Source organism: Amia ocellicauda, chromosome 11 (assembly GCF_036373705.1).
Source record: "Amia ocellicauda isolate fAmiCal2 chromosome 11, fAmiCal2.hap1, whole genome shotgun sequence".
Classification (NCBI taxonomy): domain Eukaryota; kingdom Metazoa; phylum Chordata; class Actinopteri; order Amiiformes; family Amiidae; genus Amia; species Amia ocellicauda.
Window position 1 is genome coordinate 2019168 of NC_089860.1, and position 26876 is coordinate 2046043.

The 26876-nt window shown below is 39.2% G+C and overlaps 1 protein-coding gene across 2 annotated transcripts in view; it reads right to left on the reverse strand.

Annotated features, from left to right (window-relative positions):
- Positions 1–17051: 17051 nt before the first annotated feature.
- Positions 17052–26876, reverse strand: part of LOC136762826 (SH2 domain-containing protein 4A) — a 66341-nt gene continuing 56516 nt past the window's right edge. For both annotated transcript variants that reach the window (XM_066716372.1, XM_066716374.1), the window contains exon 8: positions 17052–19449. In XM_066716372.1, the coding sequence (XP_066572469.1) occupies positions 19217–19449 (233 nt within the window). In that variant the 3' untranslated portion in view covers positions 17052–19216. The remainder of the gene's footprint in view (positions 19450–26876) is intronic.

Here is a 26876-nt window from a genome sequence, read left to right on the forward strand (position 1 = left end):
TTGATCTTTTAAAATATATTTTCCCAGCATAATGAACAGTAAAAAATAAACAAAATAAGGTTTTGTCCCAATTCTAAAGAATGGGTGATATACACTCACCTAAAGGATTATTAGGAACACCATACTAATACTGTGTTTGACCCCCTTTCGCCTTCAGAACTGCCTTAATTCTACGTGGCATTGATTCAACAAGGTGCTGAAAGCATTCTTTAGAAATGTTGGCCCATATTGATAGGATAGCATCTTGCAGTTGATGGAGATTTGTGGGATGCACATCCAGGGCACGAAGCTCCCGTTCCACCACATCCCAAAGATGCTCTATTGGGTTGAGATCTGGTGACTGTGGGGGCCAGTTTAGTACAGTGAACTCATTGTCATGTTCAAGAAACCAATTTGAAATGATTCGACCTTTGTGACATGGTGCATTATCCTGCTGGAAGTAGCCATCAGAGGATGGGTACATGGTGGTCATAAAGGGATGGACATGGTCAGAAACAATGCTCAGGTAGGCCGTGGCATTTAAACGATGCCCAATTGGCACTAAGGGGCATAAAATGTGCCAAGAAAACATCCCCCACACCATTACACCACCACCACCAGCCTGCACAGTGGTAACAAGGCATGATGGATCCATGTTCTCATTCTGTTTACGCCAAAATTCTGACTCTACCATCTGAATGTCTCAACAGAAATCGAGACTCATCAGACCAGGCAACATTTTTCCAGTCTTCAACTGTCCAATTTTGGTGAGCTTGTGCAAATTGTAGCCTCTTTTTCCTATTTGTAGTGGAGATGAGTGGTACCCGGTGGGGTCTTCTGCTGTTGTAGCCCATCCGCCTCAAGGTTGTACGTGTTGTGGCTTCACAAATGCTTTGCTGCATACCTCGGTTGTAACGAGTGGTTATTTCAGTCAAAGTTGCTCTTCTATCAGCTTGAATCAGTCGGCCCATTCTCCTCTGACCTCTAGCATCAACAAGACATTTTCACCCACAGGACTGCCGCATACTGGATGTTTTTCCCTTTTCACACCATTCTTTGTAAACCCTAGAAATGGTTGTGCGTGAAAATCCCAGTAACTGAGCAGATTGTGAAATACTCAGACCGGCCCGTCTTGCACCAACAACCATGCCACGCTCAAAATTGCTTAAATCACCTTTCTTTCCCATTCTGACATTCAGTTTGGAGTTCAGGAGATTGTCTTGACCAGGACCACACCCCTAAATGCATTGAAGCAACTGCCATGTGATTGGTTGATTAGATAATTGCATTAATGAGAAATTGAACAGGTGTTCCTAATAATCCTTTAGGTGAGTGTATATATATATATATATATATGGGTGTGATGTGCTGGGTGTAGGAGAGTGCAGGATCGAGGATGACTCCTAGATTTTTAGCGGAAGAAGAAGGAGAGAGTGTGGTGGATTCCAAGGGGATCGAGATAGGGAGGTCAGCAGAAGGTGAGGAAGAGTGGGGGAAAAACAGGAGATCTGATTTGGAGAGGTTGAGCTTGAGGTGGTTTGAGTGCATCCAGGCAGAAATGGCAGACAAGCAGGAAGAGATGCGAGAAGGGATGAGAGGGTCGGAAGAGGGAAAAGACAGGAAGATCATCATCAGCGTAGAAGTGGTAGGAGAAACCATGGGATGTGATGAGGGGGCCCAGGAAGTGAGTGTAGAGAGAGAACAGGAGGGGGCCCAGGACAGAGCCTTGGGGAACGCCTGTGAGGAGAGGTTGGGGGGTGGATGAGGAGCCTCACCATGTCACTTGGTAGGACTGGTCACTGAGGTAGGAGAAGAACCAGGTGAGAGCAGTCCCAGAGATTCCAAGGTCAGAGAGGCAGGAGAGGAGGATGGAGTGATCAACGGTGTCAAATGCTGCGGAGAGGTCAAGGAGGATGAGGACTGAGGAAAGGGAGGTTGCCCGAGCACAGCTGAGGTAGTCAGTGACTGCCAGGAGAGCCGTCTCAGTGGAGTGAGCTGTGCGGAAGCCGGATTGCAGAGGATCAAGGAGTAAGTGTTGGACTGCCCGCTCGAGAGTCTTTGAGAGGAAGGGGAGTAAGGAGACAGGGCAGTAGTTCTGAGGAGAGGTGGCGTCCATGGTTGGTTTCTTGAGCAGTGGGATGACAGCAGCTTGTTTAAATGCAGAGGGGGAACAGCCAGAGAGGAGTGAGGAGTTGAGGAGGGAGGAGATGAAGGGGAGAAGATCAAGAGTGGTTGCTTGGAAGAGGCGAGAAGGGAAAGGATCCAGGGCACACGTTGTAGGTTTGTGACGTAGGAGGAGAGTAGAAACTTCAGAGTCTGAGAGAGGTGAGAATGAAGAAAAGGAAGCTTGATCGGAGGGAGGTTTGGGTGTGATGGGAGAGGGGGGTGGAGTATTGAAGAGCCTGTGGATGTCTGCAATCTTGGAGGAGAAGAAGGAGGCGAAATCATCAGCAGTGAGAGATGAGGGAGGAGGAGGGGGAGCGGGGGCAAGGAGGGAGGAGAAGAAGAGTTTGGGGGGGGTTGTTGACAGTGGATTCGAAGAGTGATTGGAAGTAAGACTTCTTGGCTGAGGTGAGTGAGGAGGAGAATGTAGACAGTAGAGAGCGGTAGACTTCCAGGGCAGCTGGGAGTTTGGTCCTTTTCCACTTCTGTTCGGCGGCACGCAGACTAGTTCGGGTTGAGCGGAGAACAGCAGAGAGCCAATTCTGAGGAGGGGAGGGAGAGGCAGGGTGAGACGTGAGAGGACAGAGAGAGTCAAGGGAGAAGGTGAGGGAGGAGAACAAAGAGGAGGTAGCACAGTTGACAGATAGATGGGAAAAACAGTCAATGGAAGGTAAGAGATTGAGGGCAGTGGAGGCAAGGGTGGAGGGGGAGACAGAGCGGAGATTACGGCGGAAGGTGACGGACGGAGTGGGTGGAGTGGGGAGGGAGGGGAGGGAAAGGGAGAAGGAAATTAAGTGGTGGTCCAAGATGTCCATGGGTGTCACGGAGAGTGTTGAAGGGGAGCAGCTGAGGTCAGCAAGATGAGGTCAAGCTGGTGGACTGCTCTGTGAGTGGGGGGAGACGGTTGGCCCAAGTCAAGTTCATCCAGGAAGGAGGTGAGTGGACCAGGTGGACGGTAGAGAACTAGAAGGAAGAGGTGAGAGGGAGATGTGATTTCCACTGCATGGAATTCAAAGCTGTGGGTCAAGATAGAGAAGCCCTGTTCCTCCTCCCTGCCCGGTAAGACGAGGGGAGTGAGATAGGACAAACAGAGAGGATAATGCAGCAGGGGTGGTAGAGTTGTCTGGGGAGATCCATGTCTTGGTGAGAGTGAGGAAATCCAGAGACTGGTGGGAGGCGAAGGCGGAGATGAAGTCGGCCTTGTTGGAAGCTGAGTGGCAGTTCCACAGGCCTCCAGAGAGTGGAGTGGAGGGGAGAGGCAGAGAGATGAGGTTGGAGGGATTAGGGAAACAATGGCACGCAGGTGTACGCCGAAAAGATGGAGAGAGCAGGACAGGAATCAGAGAGATCGTCATGGTTGCTGTGCAGCGTCTCCTCGCAGTCTTCTCCTCACTGGAGTCCCTGCAGCTCGAGTCCCTGTCCTTTGGAGATGGGGCCCTTCGTAAGGGGGGCACTAAAGGCTGCTGGCACTGACTGCTGGCGCAGAGGTGTGGAGGGCGGTTAAATACGACACCTGTAACTAATTAGGACAGTGCACACCTGTGTTGTGTTGAATGACACAAGGCTGGTCAGAATGGCCCTCCCTCCCACGCAGGACTGCTAATAGCACAATTAATGGCTGCTTAATATCTGAATACAGACAAAGACAGTGCCAGACACACGCAGTTACACTGAACAATAGCTCGTTAATGTTAAACAAATGCTAAATAATCACAGCCTACAGTGTAACGCTTCTGATTGCAGACAGGGCATGTCGAGTGCGCTTGCTAACTTGCTAAATTCACTAATAAAACTTACTACAAAACAGGTGCAAGATATACAATTCATAGCTAAACAACAAACCACATAAACAATCAATGTAACTTAACTAAACCAGGAAACGCGAGAGAAAAAGCGATACTTAGCTGCGGCGACTTGAGCGACTTCTCAGCTGGCTTGCCTGAGAGTCCAGTGGCAATGACAGAAACACACCGGCTAATTCTTTAGGTGATGTGAAACATGGCTTTGCATATTGAAACCATAAAAAAGTATAGAGTTATCTTGTGTTATGTCTATTGTGTTACTCCATGTTCTGAACATATATGAAGGAAATTCAGGTGATTTCCTTAAAAATTATACCATCCATATGCATGTGATGCAAATATTTACAGAGTTGAAATTGGGCCAGCCCTTTAGGAGGAAATTCCCATTTTTCACTGTCAGCGTAGGAGGTTAATCAGGAACATTTCTGGAAGTCCATTTCTGTATGTCTAGGTAACATTATTAAATAAATGCTTCTACATGATTCTTAAGACTTTACCAAGCCAAATAATTGACCAAATGCAACTTTAAAACACAATAGATGAAATGATGAAACCGAGAGACTGAGGGAACTGTACCTTTTCACCCTGGAACAGAGGAGACTACGTGGGGACTTGATTCAAGTCTTCAAAATCAAGAAAGGCATCGACCACATCAAACCAGAGGAGCTTTTCCAGATCAACAGTGATGCAAATGGAAATTGGGCTTCAAGGCGTTCAAGATGGAAAATTGGAGACACTTCTTCACACAGAGAGTCCTCACAATCTGGAACATACTACCCAGCAATGTGGTTGAATCTGAAAATTTGGGAACATTCAAAAATAGACTGGATAGGATCCTTGGATCACTTAGTTATTAATGGACACCAAACAAGCATGATGGGTCAAATGGCCTCCTCTAATTTGTAAACTTTCTTATGTTCTTATGTTCTAATACTTGATTGGGGGTTTTCATTTGGTAGAAGAAATAAATATCTGTCAAATAAAAAGCTGATATTGAATTTATTATTCAAAGGTGGATCAAAATTGTATCCAGGCCTCAGGGTTTTATCCAGTTAATTAAATAAAGAGGTACTATCTACAATTGATTTTTAGTTTGTCTCTGCTATTTACATTTATCAGTGCGCTTCTACATTTCGTAGTGTCTCTTGTATTTCTTTTTTTTTCCGATGTGACAAAACATTGAACTCTGTCAATCAGAGCTGGTGGGCGGTACCAGTGCGCTTATTGTCCTATCCAGTGCTCATAATCATCTTCATGTTCATGTTCATAATCCTCTTCATGTTCGTCTTCATAATCATCTTCATAATCATGTTAATAATCATCTTCATGTTCGTGTTCATAATAATGTTCATCTTCATGTTCATAATCATGTTAATAATCATCTTCATGTTCATCTTCATGTTCATAATCATCTTCATGTTCATAATCACGTTCATCTTAATTTTGGCACTGATCACCCTCCATATGTATTGCAGGTGGATTTACTTTTGCTTAGTAGGAGAACCCTCTTTGTGTATCGACCTTTACTATGTGACCCAGAATATAAACAGTGTTAACCCAAAATAAAGAAACAGGCAGTTGCACTGTTCATGATGAAACATCTAGTATTGATGCATGTCCATTCTTATTGAAGTGTATAAGGAAATTTCTGAAAGGAAATAAAAAGTGCAAAGAACAAGGTTGCTTTCTATAAATACTTGATGATGTAGAGATAATTCCTATACTACCACTATTAATAATAATAACAATAAAAGTCACAACAGGCACATAAAGAAAATTGTGATTATTTAAAAATGCTAACAATGCCTTTAAATACTTGAGCTGATGCCCAGATGTGGGTGTGTGCGTGTGTTTATTTCAGTTAACAAGAATCTATTTTCCAGAGAAGGAAAACCAAAATGTTTCTTTGCCATCATCTATCATTATTTAGAAGAACCTTGGACATTTATTAGTAATGCCTTGTTTCAGCCTGACACTGAGATTAAATAGAAAGTGATCTTAAACTGGCTGCTTTGAGGTACAGTTGTGTGATATGAAGCTGAATTAGTATTTTTGCCAATGGACAATTAGGACTACAGAATGAGATATTACAGCTCAGTAAGTCATGCAGAGACTAAAAAATGTAAAAAATGTAAACAATGTTTAAAAATTATTTCTAGAAATAATGTGTGAGGGGTTAAAAGTGACAGGCTAGATGGCAAACTGTCAATTTGTCAGGTGAAACATACACAATACTGGTCATGTGGAAACACAAATACAATGACTCTTTTAATGACTCAAAAAGTGTTCATGACTTTGAATATAAAACCCTTTTATTGTATTTGCAAGGACACTTCCTGTTTCAGAAAAAAAACAAAATAAAAATCCAGAGGCCTGTAATCTGAGACCTAGAAATGTACGGCCTAGTATATATACAAAATGATCAGATTGCTTTGATAATTTTTTTTTTCTGAAGGTTGTATAACTTTTTATAAACTTCCAGAGTACAATTTCAACATATTTAATTAATTTAAATTTAAATACCTGACTCTTCAGTCCACTCACAATATGGAACCATCTAGTCAACTACTTTTTAGTCTATTGGAGATTGCCTATACAAGTTACTCACACACTGAACTCAGATTACAGCTAAGACCTTTTCAGTTGAAATGTTTCAAGGTTAATGAATTGCTCTAATTTGCCAATGACGTTGAGGCTACTATGTTGAATCAGTAGTATTTTTTCTGTCGATTTGCCTTGGAAAGCAAGAAATGTATTTATTTTACTCTGCACTTTAAGCTTTAAACAGTTTTATTAGGTTCTCTTGATCTCAAACTGAGGATAATCCTCTGACTCCACAGAGACCCCTGCTGATGACAGTTGGTTTAAATAACCTAGAGTATTCCTAAACAAAGAACAGGTCCTGCTTCATGGTGGTCAGTCATTATTGATCCCTCAAAAAGCGTATGTTCCTCTGGGGAGCTGACCTCTGCCATGAGCATTAGACGCTTCAAGCAGCAGATATCCTAATAAGGAGATGGCATGAAACAAGAATAAGGGGATAATTATTCCAAACACCATTTTCATCCAATACATCCTGGAATTATATACACATTTTTTAATAATATGAATAAAGAGATAACATGGCACGGTGTCCTGCACTATACCCGGCCCACTGCATAACTGAGATATTTGGATTGATTTGGAGATATGAAATAGTATCTTTTAGATTCCTAATATTTCCTCTGCCTATCCTTGGCCTTGTAACATTTTATCCTTGAAAGACTTGCTTTTCTGAACTATTTGTTTATTGCCACCATAAAGTGAATGCTTTCTGTTTCTTCTCATAAGATGTATTGTCAACCATATTAAACATACAGTATGTGTGCTTTCTATTATGATTTGGATTTGTATCTAGATTGAACTATTGAAGAGGTGTGTGTATGTATGTATGCATGTACATACATACATACATATATATATATATATATACACAGTGTTTTGTAATTCAGAAAAAAATATATATATATGAAACATAATCTGTCCGACAACAATAAGTACACAATAAATCTAAATGGCGGTATCAGCATCAAGTAATGATGTGGAGGAAGAAAGTTTAGCTCTGTGATAATGAAGAAGTCCACACTATTGTTCTGTTTTTAATGCTATAATTGTACTTCATTTGCATTCAAGTCATAATTTGTGTTCCGGGAACATGTTTTCTATTTATTCTCTTTAGTGCCAAAGTGAGCACATGATGACATGTTAATTCCCAATAAAATAAATCAAAGTCAGCTGTGGGCAATTCAGGATTCTCCCCACTAATCCTTTATTTTGGGGTGGCAGAGTTTTGGCAAGCAGCAGACATTTAGCACAAGATGCATTTTATGTAGCCTTTAGTTGGATTATTTTCAGATTTAGTTCAATATTGTCCATAAAAACAATTGGTTAACTTTATTTCTACCTTTGTTTTAAAAGGACATAGCTACATTGGTTATACAAAATTACAGTGAAACAAGGAGTGCAAAGACATCTTATTGTATGGATATTTTCAGAAGTTTGCTTCTGTACACCATCTGGGTGTACATTTTTACTATTAAAAGAATACTGAATATGTTAACAATATTAAAACCCTTCATAATAATCAAAATAGCAAATAAGCACAAAAATATCCAAACAAGTTTGTGACAACATTCAAACAAGACAAGTGAAACAAATCACTAAGTATAAATGGTGTGCATATTAGATTTTAGTTTTTCATATTAAAATGATTATACATTAAATGTATAAATGTACACATTGTTTTACTTATTGAACTCAATATTTGTTGTTGCAAGTTTTGTTTTTCCCTGCACAAAAATAATCTAAACATTATCTGATTAAATACTAATTTGGAATATTCTATTGTCACATAATGTTACAGAATATTTTATAAACAAAGTAATATGTAAAATGTATATAGGTCTAGTATAGAATGAAAACCATAGACATAAAACTAAATATATTTATAATCAAATATATATTGTGAAACCGCCATGCAAAAACATGGCCTTCCAGATCTCTTCTTTTTATGAATAAAATATCTACTTATAATGAATTAGAGATACTTAATTTAAGTGCCACTCAACATGCAGAACTTCCAGTTATATCCCTTGGACATACAGTATGAACTAACACAAATGGATCCTACTTAGTAGCAATGTTTGGGCAACATTGGAAGAATTGAAAACCATAGACTGGAAGAATTGAATATTGAATCATTCATGAAGCCTTATCATATGTCAAAGTACTTTCAACTACAGCGGATTGCTTAACTAATCCCCCACTGACTTTTTCACATTTTGTTATGTTACAATCTAGAATTAAAATTGATTATTTCCCTTTGATTAAAACAATATACACAACACCTTGAAGGTATATATATATATATATACACTCACCTAAAGGATTATTAGGAACACCTGTTCAATTTCTCATTAATGCAATTATCTAACCAACCAATCACATGGCAGTTGCTTCAATGCATTTAGGGGTGTGGTCCTGGTCAAGACAATCTCCTGAACTCCAAACTGAATGTCTGAATGGGAAAGAAAGGTGATTTAAGCAATTTTGAGCGTGGCATGGTTGTTGGTGCCAGACGGGACGGTCTAAGTATTTCACAATCTGCTCAGTTACTGGGATTTTCACGCACAACCATTTCTAGGGTTTACAAAGAATGGTGTGAAAAGGGAAAAACATCCAGTATGCGGCAGTCCTGTGGGCGAAAATGCCTTGTTGATGCTAGAGGTCAGAGGAGAATGGGCCGACTGATTCAAGCTGATAGAAGAGCAACTTTGACTGAAATAACCACTCGTTACAACCGAGGTATGCAGCAAAGCATTTGTGAAGCCACAACACGTACAACCTTGAGGCGGATGGGCTACAACAGCAGAAGACCCCACCGGGTACCACTCATCTCCACTACAAATAGGAAAAAGAGGCTACAATTTGCACAAGCTCACCAAAATTGGACAGTTGAAGACTGGAAAAATGTTGCCTGGTCTGATGAGTCTCGATTTCTGTTGAGACATTCAGATGGTAGAGTCAGAGTTTGGCGTAAACAGAATGAGGACATGGATCCATCATGCCTTGTTACCACTGTGCAGGCTGGTGGTGGTGGTGTAATGGTGTGGGGGATGTTTTCTTGGCACACTTTAGGCCCCTTAGTGCCAATTGGGCATCGTTTAAATGCCACGGCCTACCTGAGCATTGTTTCTGACCATGTCCATCCCTTTATGGCCACCATGTACCCATCCTCTGATGGCTACTTCCAGCAGGATAATGCACCATGTCACAAAGGTCGAATCATTTCAAATTGGTTTCTTGAACATGACAATGAGTTCACTGTACTAAACTGGCCCCCACACTCACCAGATCTCAACCCAATAGAGCATCTTTGGGATGTGGTGGAACGGGAGCTTCGTGCCCTGGATGTGCATCCCACAAATCTCCATCAACTGCAAGATGCTATCCTATCAATATGGGCCAACATTTCTAAAGAATGCTTTCAGCACCTTGTTGAATCAATGCCACGTAGAATTAAGGCAGTTCTGAAGGCGAAAGGGGGTCAAACACAGTATTAGTATGATGTTCCTAATAATTCTTTAGGTGAGTGTATATATATATATATATATATTTTTTTATTGTAAAACAAAAGTTAATTTCGGGGAGATGAACAGTCTTGACTTTACACCACACATAGTGTTTTGCATTTAGGCTTAAAGGTTCAAAGAAAACCTTTTGCCACATCTTTGCTGTGTCTTCTACATGTTTCATGGCAAAAATCCAAATGGGATTTGATATGATGGATTTTCAGCAATGCTTTCTCTGTGCCATTCTTCCATATAGCCCAACTTTGTGGAGCACCTGGGTAATAGCTGAACATATGGATAGTTTATCCCATCCTGGCTGTAGAACTCTGCAGCTCCTTCAGAGTTACCATTGGCCTCTTGATGACGTCTCTGACCACTGACCTCCTTGCCCAGTCGCTCATTTTCTAAGCAGAGTCGTGGTTGTGCCATATTCTTTCTTTTTTTATATTAAGAATTTAACTGTGCTCCAGGGGATGCTCATAGTTTGGGATATTTGTATTTATTAGCCCAACCCTGACTGGTGGTTTTCCTGAATGTTTGTTTTGAAAGCTCCTTCATGGTGTGGTTGTTTGGATATGCTCGCTGACATACTCTGGGGCCTTCCAGAAACAGGTGAATTAATCTGAGATAATGTGACACTTTCATTGCACACAGGTTGACTCTATTCAGCTAATTATGTGACTTCTGAAGGCAATTGGTTGCATTACAGATTACTGTGCAATTACTGTTCAGTTTTCGATATTATGTTCAGACATCGACATTATGCAATACTTTGTGTAGATCAGTGACAAAAAAATCTCAATTATATACATTTTAGTTTCAGATTGTAACACTACCAAATGTCCAAAAGTCCTTAGGGGGTGAATACGTATGCAATCCAGTAGGTTTTAATTAATCAGATAATTTGTTTGTAATCCAACTTGAAAATCCTAGTAGACCAGTATAGTAATAGTTAGGGCCTTGAATATTTGGGACATGGTTTTGTAAAATGTAATATGGTCCTCTGTCTCCAAGGGGTCAATATAGTATCATCTTCAAGATAGCTATTGAGAAATTTAACAATTATCCATTGTGATATATTAAACATTTATATTTAACATTTATATAACCTAAACATAACACTCCACCCAGGAGTCTCTCTTTTCACCACACAGGTTTTCCAGGCACTCAACACAGACAGTTAAGCAGAAAAAAATGTCTGTTGCACTCTGTAATATGCAACATAGCAGTGTAGTGCAATACAAACAGAGTTGCACCAATACTACTAATTGTACTCATATCAGGGCAATACCACCCTTTAAGTCCTCATACTTGGTATCAGCACCATTATTAGATGTGTTTAAAATGCCTAAAGATGACGTACTAACAGCACAACAATTAACTGCTGTTAATTAGCCTACGTTCTTTAGCTAGCAGGCGTCAACTGCGGACCTGAAATCATGTCTGCTGTTTGGAAGTTTTTTAAACTTGACAATGAAGAAAGTAAAACCACTTACTGCAATCTGTAATTCTGGAAGAATGTATTGCTGTTGATGACCAGCTTCTATCAGTTGTAGAGAATATGGGGTTCCACCACCTTATGGACTGCCTAAAACCACGCTATTCGTTGCCTAGCCAGTGTTATCTTTCCGAAACAGCTCTGCTTCAACTGTACAGGATATTGGCACACATACATGAACTGCTGCAGGACGTTACTGATGTGAGTTTCACCACTGATATCTGGAGTTCGGATGTTTGCTCAATGTCAATGTTACTGTGACGGAGGTGACAAGGCTTTATAATTCATTATGATTATTTAATTATTTGTTTGAATAATAGTTCCCTTTCTTTTGTTTACACTCACCTGCTTCATTATTACCCTTTATTATTATTATTACTATTATCATCCTTGATATTATTATATCATGTGGTGTGGTTCACAAATTCTTTTACTGCTGACGTGTGTATTTTCTTTTGAGCCTAATCCAAGTAGATACAGTGAGGGAAAAAAGTATTTGATCCCCTGCTGATTCTGTACGTTTGCCCACTGACAAAGAAATGATCAGTCTATCATTTTAATGGTAGGTGTATTTTAACAGTGAGAGACAGAATAACAATAACAAAATCCAGAAAGATGCATTTCAAAAAAGTTATAAATTGATTTGCATGTTAATGAGGGAAATAAGTATTTGACCCCTTCCACTTAGTACTTGGTGGCAAAACCCTTGTTGGAAATCACAGAGGTCAGACGTTTCTTGTAGTTGGCCACCAGGTTTGCACACATCTCAGGAGGGATTTTGTCCCACTCCTCTTTGCAGATCCTCTCCAAGTCATTAAGGTTGCGAGGCTGACGTTTGGCAACTCGAACCTTCAGCTTCCTCCACAGATTTTCTATGGGATTAAGGTCTGGAGACTGGCTAGGCCACTCCAGGACCTTAATGTGCTTCTTCTTGAGCCACTCCTTTGTTGCCTTGGCTGTGTGTTTTGGGTCATTGTCATGCTGGAATACCCATCCACGACCCATTTTCAATGCCCTGGCTGAGGGAAGGAGGTTCTCACCCAAGATTTGACGGTACATGGCCCCGTCCATCGTCCCTTTGATGCGGTGCAGTTGTCCTGTCCCCTCAGCAGAAAAACACCCCCAAAGCATAATGTTTCCACCTCCATGTTTGACGGTGGGGATGGTGTTCTTGGGGTCATTCCTCCTCCTCCAAACACAGCGAGTTGAGTTGATGCCGAAGAGCTCGATTTTGGTCTCATCTGAGCACAACACTTTCACCCAGTTCTCCTCTGAATCATTCAGATGTTCATTGGCAAACTTCAGACGGGCCTGTACATGTGCTTTCTTGAGCAGGGGGCCTTGCGGGCGCTGCACGATTTCAGTCCTTCACGGCGTAGTCTGTTACCAATTGTTTTCTTGGTGACTATGGTCCCAGCTGCCTTGAGATCATTAACAAGATCCTCCCGTGTAGTTCTGGGCTGATTCCACACCGTTCTCATGATCATTGAAACTCCACGAGGTGAGATCTTGCATGGAGCCCCAGATCGAGGGAGACTGACAGTTATTTTGTGTTTCTTCCATTTGCGAATAATCGCACCAACTGTTGTCACCTTCTCACCAAGCTGCTTGGCGATGGTCTTGTAGCCCATTCCAGCCTTGTGTAGGTCTACAGTCTTGTCCCTGACATCCTTGGACAGCTCTTTGGTCTTGGCCATGGTGGAGAGTTTGGAATCTGATTGATTGATTGCTTCTGTGGACAGGTGTCTTTTATACAGGTAACGAGCTGAGATTAGGAGCACTCCCTTTAAGAGAGTCTCAGCTCGTTACCTGTATAAAAGACACCTGGGAGCCAGAAATCTTGCTGATTGATAGGGGATCAAATACTTATTTCCCTCATTAACATGCAAATCAATTTATAACTTTTTTGAAATGCGTTTTTCTGGATGTTTTTGTTGTTATTCTGTCTCTCACTGTTAAAATACACCTACCATTAAAATTACAGACTGATCATTTCTTTGTCAGTGGGCAAACGTACAAAATCAGCAGGGGATCAAATACTTTTTTCCCTCACTGTACATCTGCATCAAACAGGGTGTCACCCGCTCCACACGCTCTACCTGCCTATACACCTCTTCCCTGTTGTTCTAATCAATGGACAATCAGCACTATTAAGAGAGGGCTGAGGCAGGACAAAGGATAGCACAATGAAAGCATGAAGGACCAGAGTCTGGGTGCAGGGAGAAACCGCAGCAGAGACCTGTCTACAGAAAGTGAAAGGCTTTCAGCTAATTGTCACTGGGACTGAGCAGAGAAGTTCCTTGAAAGACCGAAGCGGCTTGATGGATGATAAGGATTCCTGGAACAGCTTGGAGTTGGGGAAAGTGGATCAGAGACCCCTTAAGTTAAGTATACTGGCTTGTTGGAAAGAATATAAAAAATTAAAATTCTGAGGCAATACATTAAATGTAAAGGAAGGTTTCTTTATTGTGAAAAGCCATTTAATGCTGAAGTCTGTTGCTGTGGTCTCCTGTGTCTTCTCCCCGGTTCAATTACCCGTCTCTCTTCCTAATAAGAGAATAGAATTAATCAAGATATAATTGCATAGAACTTGTACATACACCCACATGCTGGTGGGTCTATTTACAGCCTTCTCTTCCACGATGGCATGGTTCAGCTCCGTGGGTATGGCAAGCCCAAATTATCATTTAGAGATCTCTAAATGCATTACAATATATCTTAAAATATTTTGAGATCTTTAAATCATGTATTTATTCCTTTTCTCCCCAGTCCAAAGTCTTGAACACTTCTTCAAGAATTGCTGTGAAGTGTTTTGGAGAGATTGTGTTTCCTTGATGTACTCCTTTGCATATCTTGATCTTGTCAGTTTCTTTATAGAGTCTGACTGTTGATGTGAAATTGTTGTATACATATTAATAAGAGTTATGTTGGATTTTTCATTGTTTAGATTGTTTAGAGCCCCGATGACTGAGTTTGTAAGAATGAAAGCATATGATAATTTGAGATTCAGTATAAATATGTTGTGTCCAGATGTACAATTTGCGAAAGATTTTAAAAATCTTGAAGACCTATCCTCTCTGACACTCCACTGTAGAGATGGTATGGTCATGTGTTCTCCCAGTAGGTTCAGGTAAACAAATTTATTTGTACTACTGTAAATGCTGGCGGCTCTTTTGCGATCTACTGCAGTTGTTACTATACATGTAATATCTGTATCCTGGATTCAATAAATGTCAAGTAGCTAGGTTTTATCTATGATCAAAATCAAGTTTTACCTATACACTTGTGTTCATTGAGACCTCTTTCACTGTTGTAATCACTTTTATTCCCCCCCACTTCTGATAATTGCATTTTGTTTCTTCATTGTTGTGCAATCAACTTTTTTCATCCTACTAGAAGATATTTTGCATTTTCATTATTTTCAATGGTTTAATTATCTTAAGTAATGTTTCTTTACACTTTGTACACCAGTAATTAACTTTTGATATGGGTTCTTGACTGTATTTTATTTCTCTCTTCATAAGTTCTCTTGTTTCATGGGTGATATTTGTACTGTATCTAGCAGTGATGCATTAAATCCAAATTATCTTGCTCTTTTCTTAGTGTTATTCATTATTATATTGCACAACTGTGATGCATCTAGGTCTTCATGTTGGTCAAGAAATACACAAAAATAGTTCTTCAATTCTGATTTGTACTCTGCTAAACGATATCCGAGCTTCATGATGTTGATTGGCTAGTTCAGTTTCTTCATTCCTTTTCTTTTCACTTTGGTATTGAGATTAATTCTGCACTGAACCATTGTATGGTCACTTCCAGTATTGAATCTGTTAAGGACCTTGCAGTCTTCAATTATGTTTACTGTTTGTTAATATAATCAGTTTCACTCTTTCTTCCATTAAGACTTCTCCAGCTCCATTTTCTTGTCTTTGGCGAGAGAATTAGTGATAAAATGAATTTTCTATACAGAGAGAAAATATTAATGTATATATTTAAATTTTCTACAGTTCACTATTCTGTGCTTTTATTCCTGTTTCCCTATCCATATTTACCTACCAATGTTTTACATTTTGTTGTTTTCCCATGATTATATTAAAGTGTGCTCTTCCTTTTTCATATAGTTGTCCTATTACTTACAAATATTTCCTTGATGTAGGTGCATATGCTTGGACAATCTATAGCTGATATCTCATTGTTAGCTGCATAACTATTTTTGCAGCTCCATCAGAAGTGCTCTCAAATTGAATGATTTATTTGTGTGTGTAATATATAATATATATTATATATTATATATATATATATATATATATATATATATATATATATATATATATATATATATATAATTATAAATGTATGTATACAGTGGCTCTTAAAACTATTCACCCTCCTTGGACTTTTCCACATTTCATTGTGTTACATGAAGTCAGATTGGATTTATTCATGAGTTTTTGCCACTGATCAACACAGAAAATGTCCATAATGTCAAAGTGAATCTGCAAATTGCTCTAAATTAATTACACATTTAAAACTGAAAATAATTTAATGCATAAGTAATCACCCCCTTCAGTCAATATTTCATAGAGGCACCTTTGGCAGCAATTACAGCCATGAGTCTATGTGGATAAGTCTCTACCAGCTTTGCACATCTGGACACCACAATGTTTGCCAATTCTTTGCAAAATTGCTCAAGCTCCATTAAGTTGGATGGTGACCTTTGGTGAATGGCATTTTTCAACTCTTTCCACATATTCTTAATTGGATTCCTGCTGGAAGATGAATCCTCTCCCAAATCCCAGGTCTCTTGTAGACTTCAGCAGGTTTTCTTCCAGGATTTCTCTGTACTTTGCTGCATCCATTATGCCCTCTATCTTTACAAGGTTTCCAGGCCCTGACACAAAGAAGCATCTCCATAGCATGACGCTCCCGCCACCATGCTTCACGGGAGTGGATGTCGTCCCCTCCCAATATTGTCAACTTCCACTCCACTCAAAGTGCATGACCCAGTGATGTTATGATCAAACTGAAAATGTTACCATCAAAGACCTTTTAAATCCACGGAATAGCAGAAGTAACCTGCTGGTTTTAGGACAAAATGGACACTGTCATCAAAGCTCCAGCACCCCACCCCCACCCCATTACACATACCGTCATCACCCAAAAGTGTTTTTTTTTTTGCTTGCGTATAACCTGGATATTACAGGCTGGCTGTGTTCTAATGTTACCAAGTTAGACATGATATGTTATGCCCATATTTGTATTTATTGTATTGTCTTTAAAAAGGTTTATATTGATTATGCCATTCTGCCCCCTAACAATGGTTATGGTTGATATCAAAGGTTATATTAGAATTACAACAGACATCTTTTGATTCACACTTTTCAAAAGCATGAAACCGGGATCACAAAATAAATAACTCTTTAGTTTCCTGGAGTTTTCAATGCAGTTGTTATGAGTCTTTATTTTTGGTAAAGAATAGAGACATCAATACCTTTACACTTGGGTGAAATATCTTTTATTAAAATACCACTCCATATCCGGTCAACAATTACCATATTATGTACAGATTAGTGCAAGACATTCAGTTCTTTGTGTGGATTTTACATGCTGACCCCAAAATAATGAAAATGACTGTATTCACTTCACTTCTGTACCCCTGAAATCAATCTCCAATTACATTTTATATTGTAGTGTGTCAAAAGTGTATTCATTTTAAATGTGTTAAATATAACATTGTAATACTATCTTAATGGTTTATACTAATATTTTTGTGTTTAAGAATTAAACTTAATTCTCACACATAATGGGTACTATTTATTACACCACCATTGTTTTTAACATGTATTTATTTGATACCAAACGTGCACAATGAGTCGACTGGTTTCCTCTCGTTTGTAAACTGATTATAACCTCTAGTGTATGTATACATAAATAATCTGTAAACACTGGGGTGTGAATTACCACCAACTAGAAAATACTAATACCAAACTTCTAACTCAAGAACATTTGGATAGATAAATACCACAGAATAACAGAAGAGGAGATTAATACTTCTACCAGTGGAATAATCACAGTACCCTTAATGCAATTCCTGAGATTTATTATTTTTGGTATGTTGTTGTCAAATTTGTGATAAGAATTGCTGAAACACACAATGAATCAAAAACATTTTATGCCCAATGAGCCACAGTGTGTAAAGGATATCTTTCTTTGATGGATACTATAAAATTAAGAAATATGAACAGTTTACAACTAACAATAACCTATTGAGATTGTCCTCCAAAACTACAACATCCTATAAGTGTTCTTAGTCTTAAGTACTGAATGCTTTTAATCATTTACAAGGAAAAAAACTAATCTGAAATACAGTACATTTATTACGGTAAAAATTATTATCAAAAAGCAAAAAGGGTTGGCACACTGTTTCCATATCATTCCAGGTGCTATACTTCCCTGCACATCTGGATTTGGCAACGCACACATTTGAGATCCAAGAGTTCTTTCACTGTCATTAAATATAACGGTAAAGAGAATTCAGATTCTATGTCTTCATTTTGATATACCTTTGGATATAATAAACTTTGTGATAACGTTTTATATGCACATGTATTGTAAAGTAGAAAGATGTGACAGTCATTTAACCTAAAACATAAATTAAGCTAAAACTGCTTCTTGGGCCATACTAAATAAAGCTCATCATAGTTCACTATTCTCACACCAATATTACTAGATTTACCCAAATTTAAACTAATACTCCAGCTACATTACCTATTGTCTAACTCCATGTAAAACTGAAATGGAGTTCAAATGTTCCTAAGTTTGAGCTTTGGCCAATCTACTGTTTAGGTTATTTAAAAAGTCTGCTTCCATGCTATTTCAGTCCTTACTTTGCTTGTATGTATTGGCACTCTCATGAGTCTACTGTTCGCTTCTTGTGTATAAAAAACATAAATACTGAATTTCGGATCTGAATGCATCATGTCCCATTTTAAAGTGTTAGAAAAATCATGTATTATACAAATAAAATATAGGCATCCAGGCACAGATTAAAGTAGAGGGTCCATTTCAAAATGACACACACACATATTTGTTTTTTAAAGTGTCATTTTGAAATGGACCCTCTACTTTAATCTGTGCCTGGAGTCTGTATTGTCAAAGTGCAGAATTGAACCAAACTGCACCACGTTGTTGTTTCCCCATGCAAAATAAAATTAAACCCAATGATTAAGAATAGTATTGCACAACATAAAAAAATGACATTCAAATAATATTGTATGGGAATTGTGACACTCGTGAATATATATATATATATATATATATATATATATATATATAGAGAGAGAGAGAGAGAGAGAGAGAGAGAGATTTACATTTTTTTATGACAACTAACATAACAGCGCTCATTTTGTTTCTTTGGTTTTTTTGTTTCTTAAGGAAGAAAAACAATAATGCATTGAAAACCTTAGGAATTATGCACATTGTTTTGGAGACAGGAATAATAGTTCTATATTCTACATTCTATAATTTAAAAAACATGACTGCACATGGCAGGCCCTCAGTCACTGCTCTGCACTAGGCTTCCAGGATTGTTAGTGCTGGCTCCAGGAGACCCTTCAAGTGAGAGTTTTAACACATTGAGGCCCCTTTGTGTCATCTTGTGGAAATTACCTGAACACAGAGGAAGACATAAGCTGGAGATGAGCTGGTTTGTTGGGCACTGGAGGCTTAATACGAGACAGTGTGTTTTTTCCAGTAGGCACATGAAGCCCATTAAAGTTCTTTGTGAGCTCTGCCACTCGACCCCTGGTGAAACTGTTGTTTGAAGCTGGTTTGGATTCTTCCCTTCCATTTTCTGGGTCCGACCTTTTAGCCACAGGAACAACTTGGAATTCTTTGCCTGTCAAATTGTGGAAAGAAAACAAAATCAGACACGCCTCTATGTCCTTCTAGGAAGCCTCCAACCCTCCCAATTCAGACCACCAAGAGAATGAAAAGCAAATACCAATTCTTCTTAATCCTTCTCATTCCCCTTATATGACTTTCAGTACAAATCTTTTTATTAATGCAAACAAACAAACAAATACAACTTAACTCTTAACCTCCCACAGCTCCTATAAATCTAAAACTGAGTTAGAGGGTTGTGTTGTTTTTCTTTCCTGACAGGAAACATCTAAACAAATAAGCCATTGAAATTCAAGATTTTTCCATGCATGTAATGGGAGGGCTGCAGAAATGGTCTATATTTTTCTATCTCCTGGGTACTCATCGAAGTAACCTGAATTATTCTTGATTGAGAGTTACATCAGCATATAGGCTTGCTTATAGCAACACTCTCTGTGTGGATCAGTTGAGAAGTGATGAATTGTGTAATAGTTCAGGTGATGAACACTCCTGAAGTGATTTAGGGTAGAGCATTGATTTCTAATCCTGATCCTGGAGAGAGCCATTTCATATAGGTATAGCTATATTCAATGTAATAAAGATTTAATAAGATTTTAATCTATCCTTTGAATCACACATTCAGATTGTGTCTAAATCCTCCTTCCTCCAACTTAGAAACATTACTAAATTAAGACAATTTCTCTCATTACATGATACTGAGAAATTGATATGCACATTTGTTATATCCAGATTGGATTACTGTAATGCCATCCTGTCAGGTTGTTAAAAATCCTGCTGCAAGGAATTTAACTAAGACAAAAAAACATGAACACATCACTCCAGCATTAGCTCCTCTTCACTGGCTCTCAGTGCGCTACAGGATAGATTTCAAAGTTCGCTTATTAGCTTTTAAAGCACTAAAGGGACTGGCACCTCCCTACTTAAAAGATCTTCTTATCAAATACATTCCAGGTCGGTTATTGAGTTCGAAGGAAGCCGGTTATTTAGAGGTCCCACAGTTTCAGGGCCCTATAACTAAATGCAACTGCCACCTGCAGTTTAATTTAGTTATAGGGCCCTGAAACTGTGGAACGATCTGTCCAGCCTGTTAGAGATGCCCCCTCTGTCTTAGCCTTTAAATCACGGCTTATGACTCATCTTTTTAGTCTGTTTTTCTAGCCATTATAACTCATAGTGCCACTGGTGTGACATGGATATGCTATGCACAATTGTATTCTGTCATCTCCTGCATTTTATGATCAGCACCTGAGCATAATTATCTTTTTTGTCTTCCAACCAAAATAAAAAACATAAATACATAAATACAGAATGGTGGATATGAATGTTAAATGTCCCATTTTAAAGTGTTAGAAAAACCATGCATTATACAAAAAAAAATATAGGCAGAAAAAATATCAAACAATTGTTTCTTCTTGGGGTGTGTGTGTGTATATAGGGGACTGACGAGGCACCTTGACTCCCACCCTGAAAGCACAACAAAACACAACCCACCCATGAGGGCTAACAGTGCACCCACACTCCAAGGACTGACGAGTTATTACCACTGAGGGGTTGTTGATTTTCCACCCCCACCATGCACCGGCGAGGGTCCCCCACCAGAGGGAAGACCACAGCCAGCAGCACCATTTAAGAACTTTTTGCTGCTGTAACATAATTGCTTAGACGTTGCTTAGACAATGCCTGCCCCAGAGACCATGCACCATAGCAGACAAACAACTGTTCAATCTGATGGATGCCTCTGCTTCAATCCATGTAGTGCCTCATTGCCTGTACTGGGTAGAGCAAATACAAACAGAGCTCCTTATTGGAAAAGTAGAAGACATGGCAGAGGGAGATACAGTAACTATGGGCAGAAGGGCAAGGTCAAGATATAGACCCTGGACACAGTGAGTGTCTTCATAAAGACAAACTTCAACTCAGCTGAGTAAAGCACTTCAATGGGGGCCTTGGAATGCACATCTAGTAACACATCAAGGTGCCATACTGCAAGACCTATAAAACAGCCAAAGCCACTGCACTCCATTCAAGAGTACAGTGACCTCACAGATTGAGCCCTTGCACTCTGATTGGTAGACACAATGGCCACAGTGGACAACCGAAAGACTGACAGCCATTTATGCTCATGCTCATGCTCATGCTTATGCTCATGCTCAGGAGCCAGACCCACAGTTGAAGTATTATCTGGTCTGGATGCCATAGATTGCCGTGGGATTGTGAGAAGAGATCCTATCAGGCCATGGTAGCAAGAACACTGCACCAAGTTACAACATTGAAAAAAGAAGTGGGTGAAAACATGTACATAGAGTAACAAAGAGCATCCAGCCTAAAGCATAAATAAACACAGAGACTTTGTAGATTACAGAGAAATTTGGAGCAGAGGACGTCTATGCCAAGTGCTGATTACCACACTCCAGAGAAAAGAAGAACATCAAGAATCAGACCTAAGTCCAGCATCAGGTGATGCTGAGTGCCACATATGTTTGTGTGTAAGCTGTTTGGAGAGTCTGTGAAAACATGAGCCTGTCTCTAGAGTGCAGTGGAGCAAGCTCACATTATATTTAGGTGGAGAAAAAATACAGTAGGGGATGTAGAGTACTACCACTCTTCTGAAAGCAACCAGGAACACTAGACCCACAAGGCTCAAGGCTAAGTAAGAGAGTCCTCTGCTTGGCTAGGTTGCTAACCGATCACAGTGACGTGTGGCCTGGCGGAAAACCAAGTGCCTCCAAAATTTTCAAGTCCTTAAGGACAGTTGCAAGTGGTTTTAGCAAAAGAGTATTCAATGGAGATAACTAGCAATGCAAAGCAAAGTGGTACACACTTACAAGTGTCGTCCCTCATGGTGAGTGACAAAAGAAGCACAGTTTTTGTACTGACTAGATGAGAAGTGACAAGGGGAAGTAACAACACACGGGTCAATCAGCAGCTTTGATATGAGTTTTAGCACATCCCATTTCATGCAGCAATATCCCATACTCCATTTGGGAGATATTTTCTACTTAATCATGTATCACTATGTTTGTAATTGAAAATAGTTGGGATGAAACATACCCAAGTCAATTAAGCTCATACTTCCATTATGTGTGTTTTTTATTTATTTTCATTGTAGTTGTTTTAAAACATTTTGGCTGGGGTTTCCCTTTCCTAACATAATCCAATCATGTTAGCGCATGTGTATTTTCTCATAAGAACATCAGTTGCGGTGTGGAAATAGCAGGCAATGATCGCGCAATGTAAAATAAACTAGGGTATTGCAGTTTACCACCTACTCTGGAGGCTATGTGGCTGCTCCCATGTGACGTTAACTGCTTTACCACATTATTTAAAATAAGTATGTTGAACACTTACTTCAATATTTTAACTGCAGTGAAGAAGGAAGGGGGGAGGGGTAACAGCATATCCAAGAAAAAAGGGAAAGGAAAGTTTTGATGTATACAATTTGTTCTTGCAACACAGCCTTTGGTTACTGCCTGAGATAAGAAACTGGAGCAGGGACACAGCTGTTCATTCTTTCACAGGGGAGATGCCTTTGTCGAGACACATTCTAAAGGGGAGAGGGCTTCAGCCAAGCCTTCTACTCAGACACTATGCAGACACCAGAAGGCAGTGAACTATACTTATATTTAGCCATTCCCAAGAGGGAAGCAGATGTGGTCACACGCCCTACCACTCCTCAGTTTGCAAATGTAAGTTCTTCTGTATTACAGGCATTTACTTTAGGGGGAGGGGTGGTATGTGGTTTATTCTGCTTACCTTTCAGCTGTGGATGTGCATTTATCTCAGGTCACAGCTGAATTTTTATATTCTAAATAATGCTTTAAGTGCTGATTTTGCATGGAAATTTCAAATTCCAGTCATAAATATTTTCAGCTTCACGTGCAATGTCAACATATTTTGTCCCAGTTTCATCTTGGTTCAACAAAAATATTGCAAGACTTGGAATTACCTAATTTCAGTTTAAGTTATTTGTGGTCTAATGATAAAAAATGGTTTTATTGGTTTCAGTCTCATTTATAATCCATATTATGACCCCTTTTTTAACCAGCACACTTGTGCTCTTTCCTTCTACTAGCCATCCCTATGTTTAGAACAGACTATGTTGTTATGCAGTGTTTAAGTTCGAAAATTTGGAAGGACATCTGGACTAGTAAGTCTCTCATTTGTTTTCCACCTCTTGTGGTAATTTGCATTAAACACAACAAGGATCTTAAATCTATTATTGACCTGTACACGAATAATCACTGCCTCCTTTGAACTCATCCACAAAGAACCAATATGTATAACAACAGCTTATTTTTACAAAATGCATTTCATTTTTGCGTTGTTTTTTAAAGTATATATTTTCAAATAAGCAGAGAAGTAACAGGATTAAGGGTTTTATTTGTGTTTTTTGTGTGTGTGAATGTGTGCGTATTTGTGTGTTGTTTTTTTCCAGCCTTGTGAACTTTGACCTACAGTTCCTCTACTAATATCCTATCAGTCCAGTGAGTGGGCCATTTTAACTCCACTGATTCTGGCTCATGCTGATTGTCTTGATATTTTGAGTGGTCACCACGGAAACCTTGGAATAATTCCAGGAAGCAACGGACACACAGGATAAGCTTGGGTTTCATACTCCTCTGTGTATTCAGTGGACAAGACCTCTGCACAGTACATGAGCAGAATGTGAAATTCTCAGATGTTGAATACAAATGTTATTAAAGAGCCCATGCATTTTTATAAATCCAGTCTTTTCATAGTGTATTAATACAAACTCAAAAGGTCTAATTATGATGAGTAAGAGAGTAGAAATGTGAATGATCCCAGTACTACAATCCAGTTTATAATCACATTGTCCCCCATTAACACTAAACTGCTCCTTATATACATAGTGTGTGTGTGTGTATATATATATATATATATATATATATATATATATATATATACTGTGGCACATCGAGGGCTTGGGACAGTGTGAACACTGGGAGACACATGAGAGAAACAGTGCAAAACAAGGAGTTGTCTTATTGAACAAGCCTGAGAAGTAGCCTTTAAAAACCCTGGTGCGCAAAACTGGGCGCTGTCGTACTTCTGCTCTCAGCCCTAACTGTTGCCAGGCCACTATTTGGGTTCCTTGGCTGAGAAACTCTTGATTCTTGTTCAGTTTGCACAGGCAGTCCCTTAGGATGGGGTTCAAAAGCCAGGGTCAAGTTCCACAAACATTGTAGTCCTCCATTCCAGGGTCTTAAGCCAAATCGTGTTCTCAGTCCAGTCCAAAGTTCAAAAGCCAACACACTACATGATAGATAACACAGCGGTACTCTTTACTATATCTTCTACCACATCTTTCTCTCAAGGTACTGAACAAACAATTGCTACATGCGTGATCCTCTTACAGGGAGAACAAAGCGCATCACCTGATTGCTAGGATTCTCCCTCTCCGGCTCTCCTGGCTGGGGAATTTCCACAGGTGCTTGCCATAGCAGACATCTCCTGCAAAGGTAGCCATTTCCCCGGGATATGTCTTCACACTATCATTTGGCCCCTCACTGTATTACAATATATAAACTAAAAACATACAAATCGAAACAGAACTTTACATTTTATTCCTGAGGGTGAAAACTGACAGTTAAGTATTTGCAAGATTATATTCCAAAGAGTATCAGAACTGTTTTATTGCAAGCACAGTCCTTGGAGTCTGACAGGAATTAAGGGATAGCCAATACCTCCCAAAATACATTAATTTCCATAATGATTTGTATCCCACTGGAGGTGGAACTTTTTCTCACTTGAGAAGCTGATTTTTGAACTTCCATTCAGTGATGTATTAATCTGGCCCCAGTCTTATAGTTATACAATAAAGCTAATAATTTTTTGATTCAAGCAGGCATGAAATTGTATGTAAATCTCTGCCTTCACGAAAAAACATGATATTCTAGAAGGACTATGTGACATCAAAATAGATAAATTCATTCTCAAACCATTTCTGACCACCACATGGTTTGGTTTTGCTCTTCTCAGTATAGAATCAATTAAGTTGGGGTTTCTGTTTCTGGGTATTCTTTTTCAAGTAATGATTGGATAAAAATATGTTTTTTTCCCACAATTTACAATTTTGATGCTTCTGAATCTGTGTTATCGGATGTAATTCTAGGGTTTGAAGACCTTGTACTCGTGATTCAATTTCATGAACCCATTAATTTGCTTTACGTCTTTCGGGTATATACCAGTGCGCCGGTATATATCTTTTTGAACGTATACCTGAATTTTGATTGAGCTTTCTAGTTGAGAACTACAACCAACTGGGAAATGCTCCAAGCAAATATGCAATACATCTATTATATTGGGTTTGCTCTATTCTGAACTTAATGGTGTGTCATGTACATATTGTCTCATTAACTTATCTTTTCTGTCAAAGCTGCTCAATTTAATATGGCACTGGCTGGGCCGTGTGTATGTATAAAACTTTATATATGATATACACTAAGGTTTTTGATTAAAGAAAGTGTAAATACATTTTGTGAATGTATAATTCTATACTCATCCTAAATCCAGGCCACCTGTTACACTTTTTGAAACTCCCTTAACAAAGCAAGAATTAAAATAGTTATTTGTATAAATTAAGTGAACTGGGATGGTGTTCGAGATTAAACTATTGATTTGCATTGAGTGGTATTGACATTCCCTGCATTAACTCAGTTCAATCAACTGGAAACAGTTTACTCTAGGCTGTATTAGTGTTCAACAAACTCTGAAAATATATAAATTAATCAGCCTTACATGAATCATACTAAAAATATGCCCTGTCTCTTTATAAAATAAAATAATCAAGAGTCAAGAATTCCAGAGCTGTGCGGTTGTGAGTTCAGTCAGGGCTGCTTATAGAGGGGTCACTGGAAAGGTATGCTGTGTGGCTGGAGGCTATAGCGTGCCTGGGAAGACACTTATCAGCTCAGGAACCAGCAGCTCTGGGGCAGAGAGGGCTCAGAATTGGAATGCGTGTCCTTTCTTGTTCAAGGTGAAACATTCAAAGGGGAACTATTACTCCAAGGGTCTGTTATTACACCAGTTGGGCAAAACAAAAAAGGAAAAAGAGCTGGCAGTGTTAGTCAAGTAATGAAGAAATAAATGCAAACTACATACAAATATAGCTGATAAACCACTCAACAGAGAATTTAATTCACCATCATTTCATGATTATTTTTACCAACACTCAGTAGTACAGAAGTACAGAGCCTAGGCAAAAGTATGCATACCTTTAATTTGAAAGAATTATTTTGAAGAGTCATCCATGAACAAGAATGAAACAGCTGCTAATAAACATAAGGACTGCACCATCTCTAATCATCTTCCAGTGCCTCCTTAAACCTCACGCCCCATGCCTCTGACTGCCTGTATACACACACTATCCCCTATGCTAGACTGATGCTTTCCCTGCAAGTC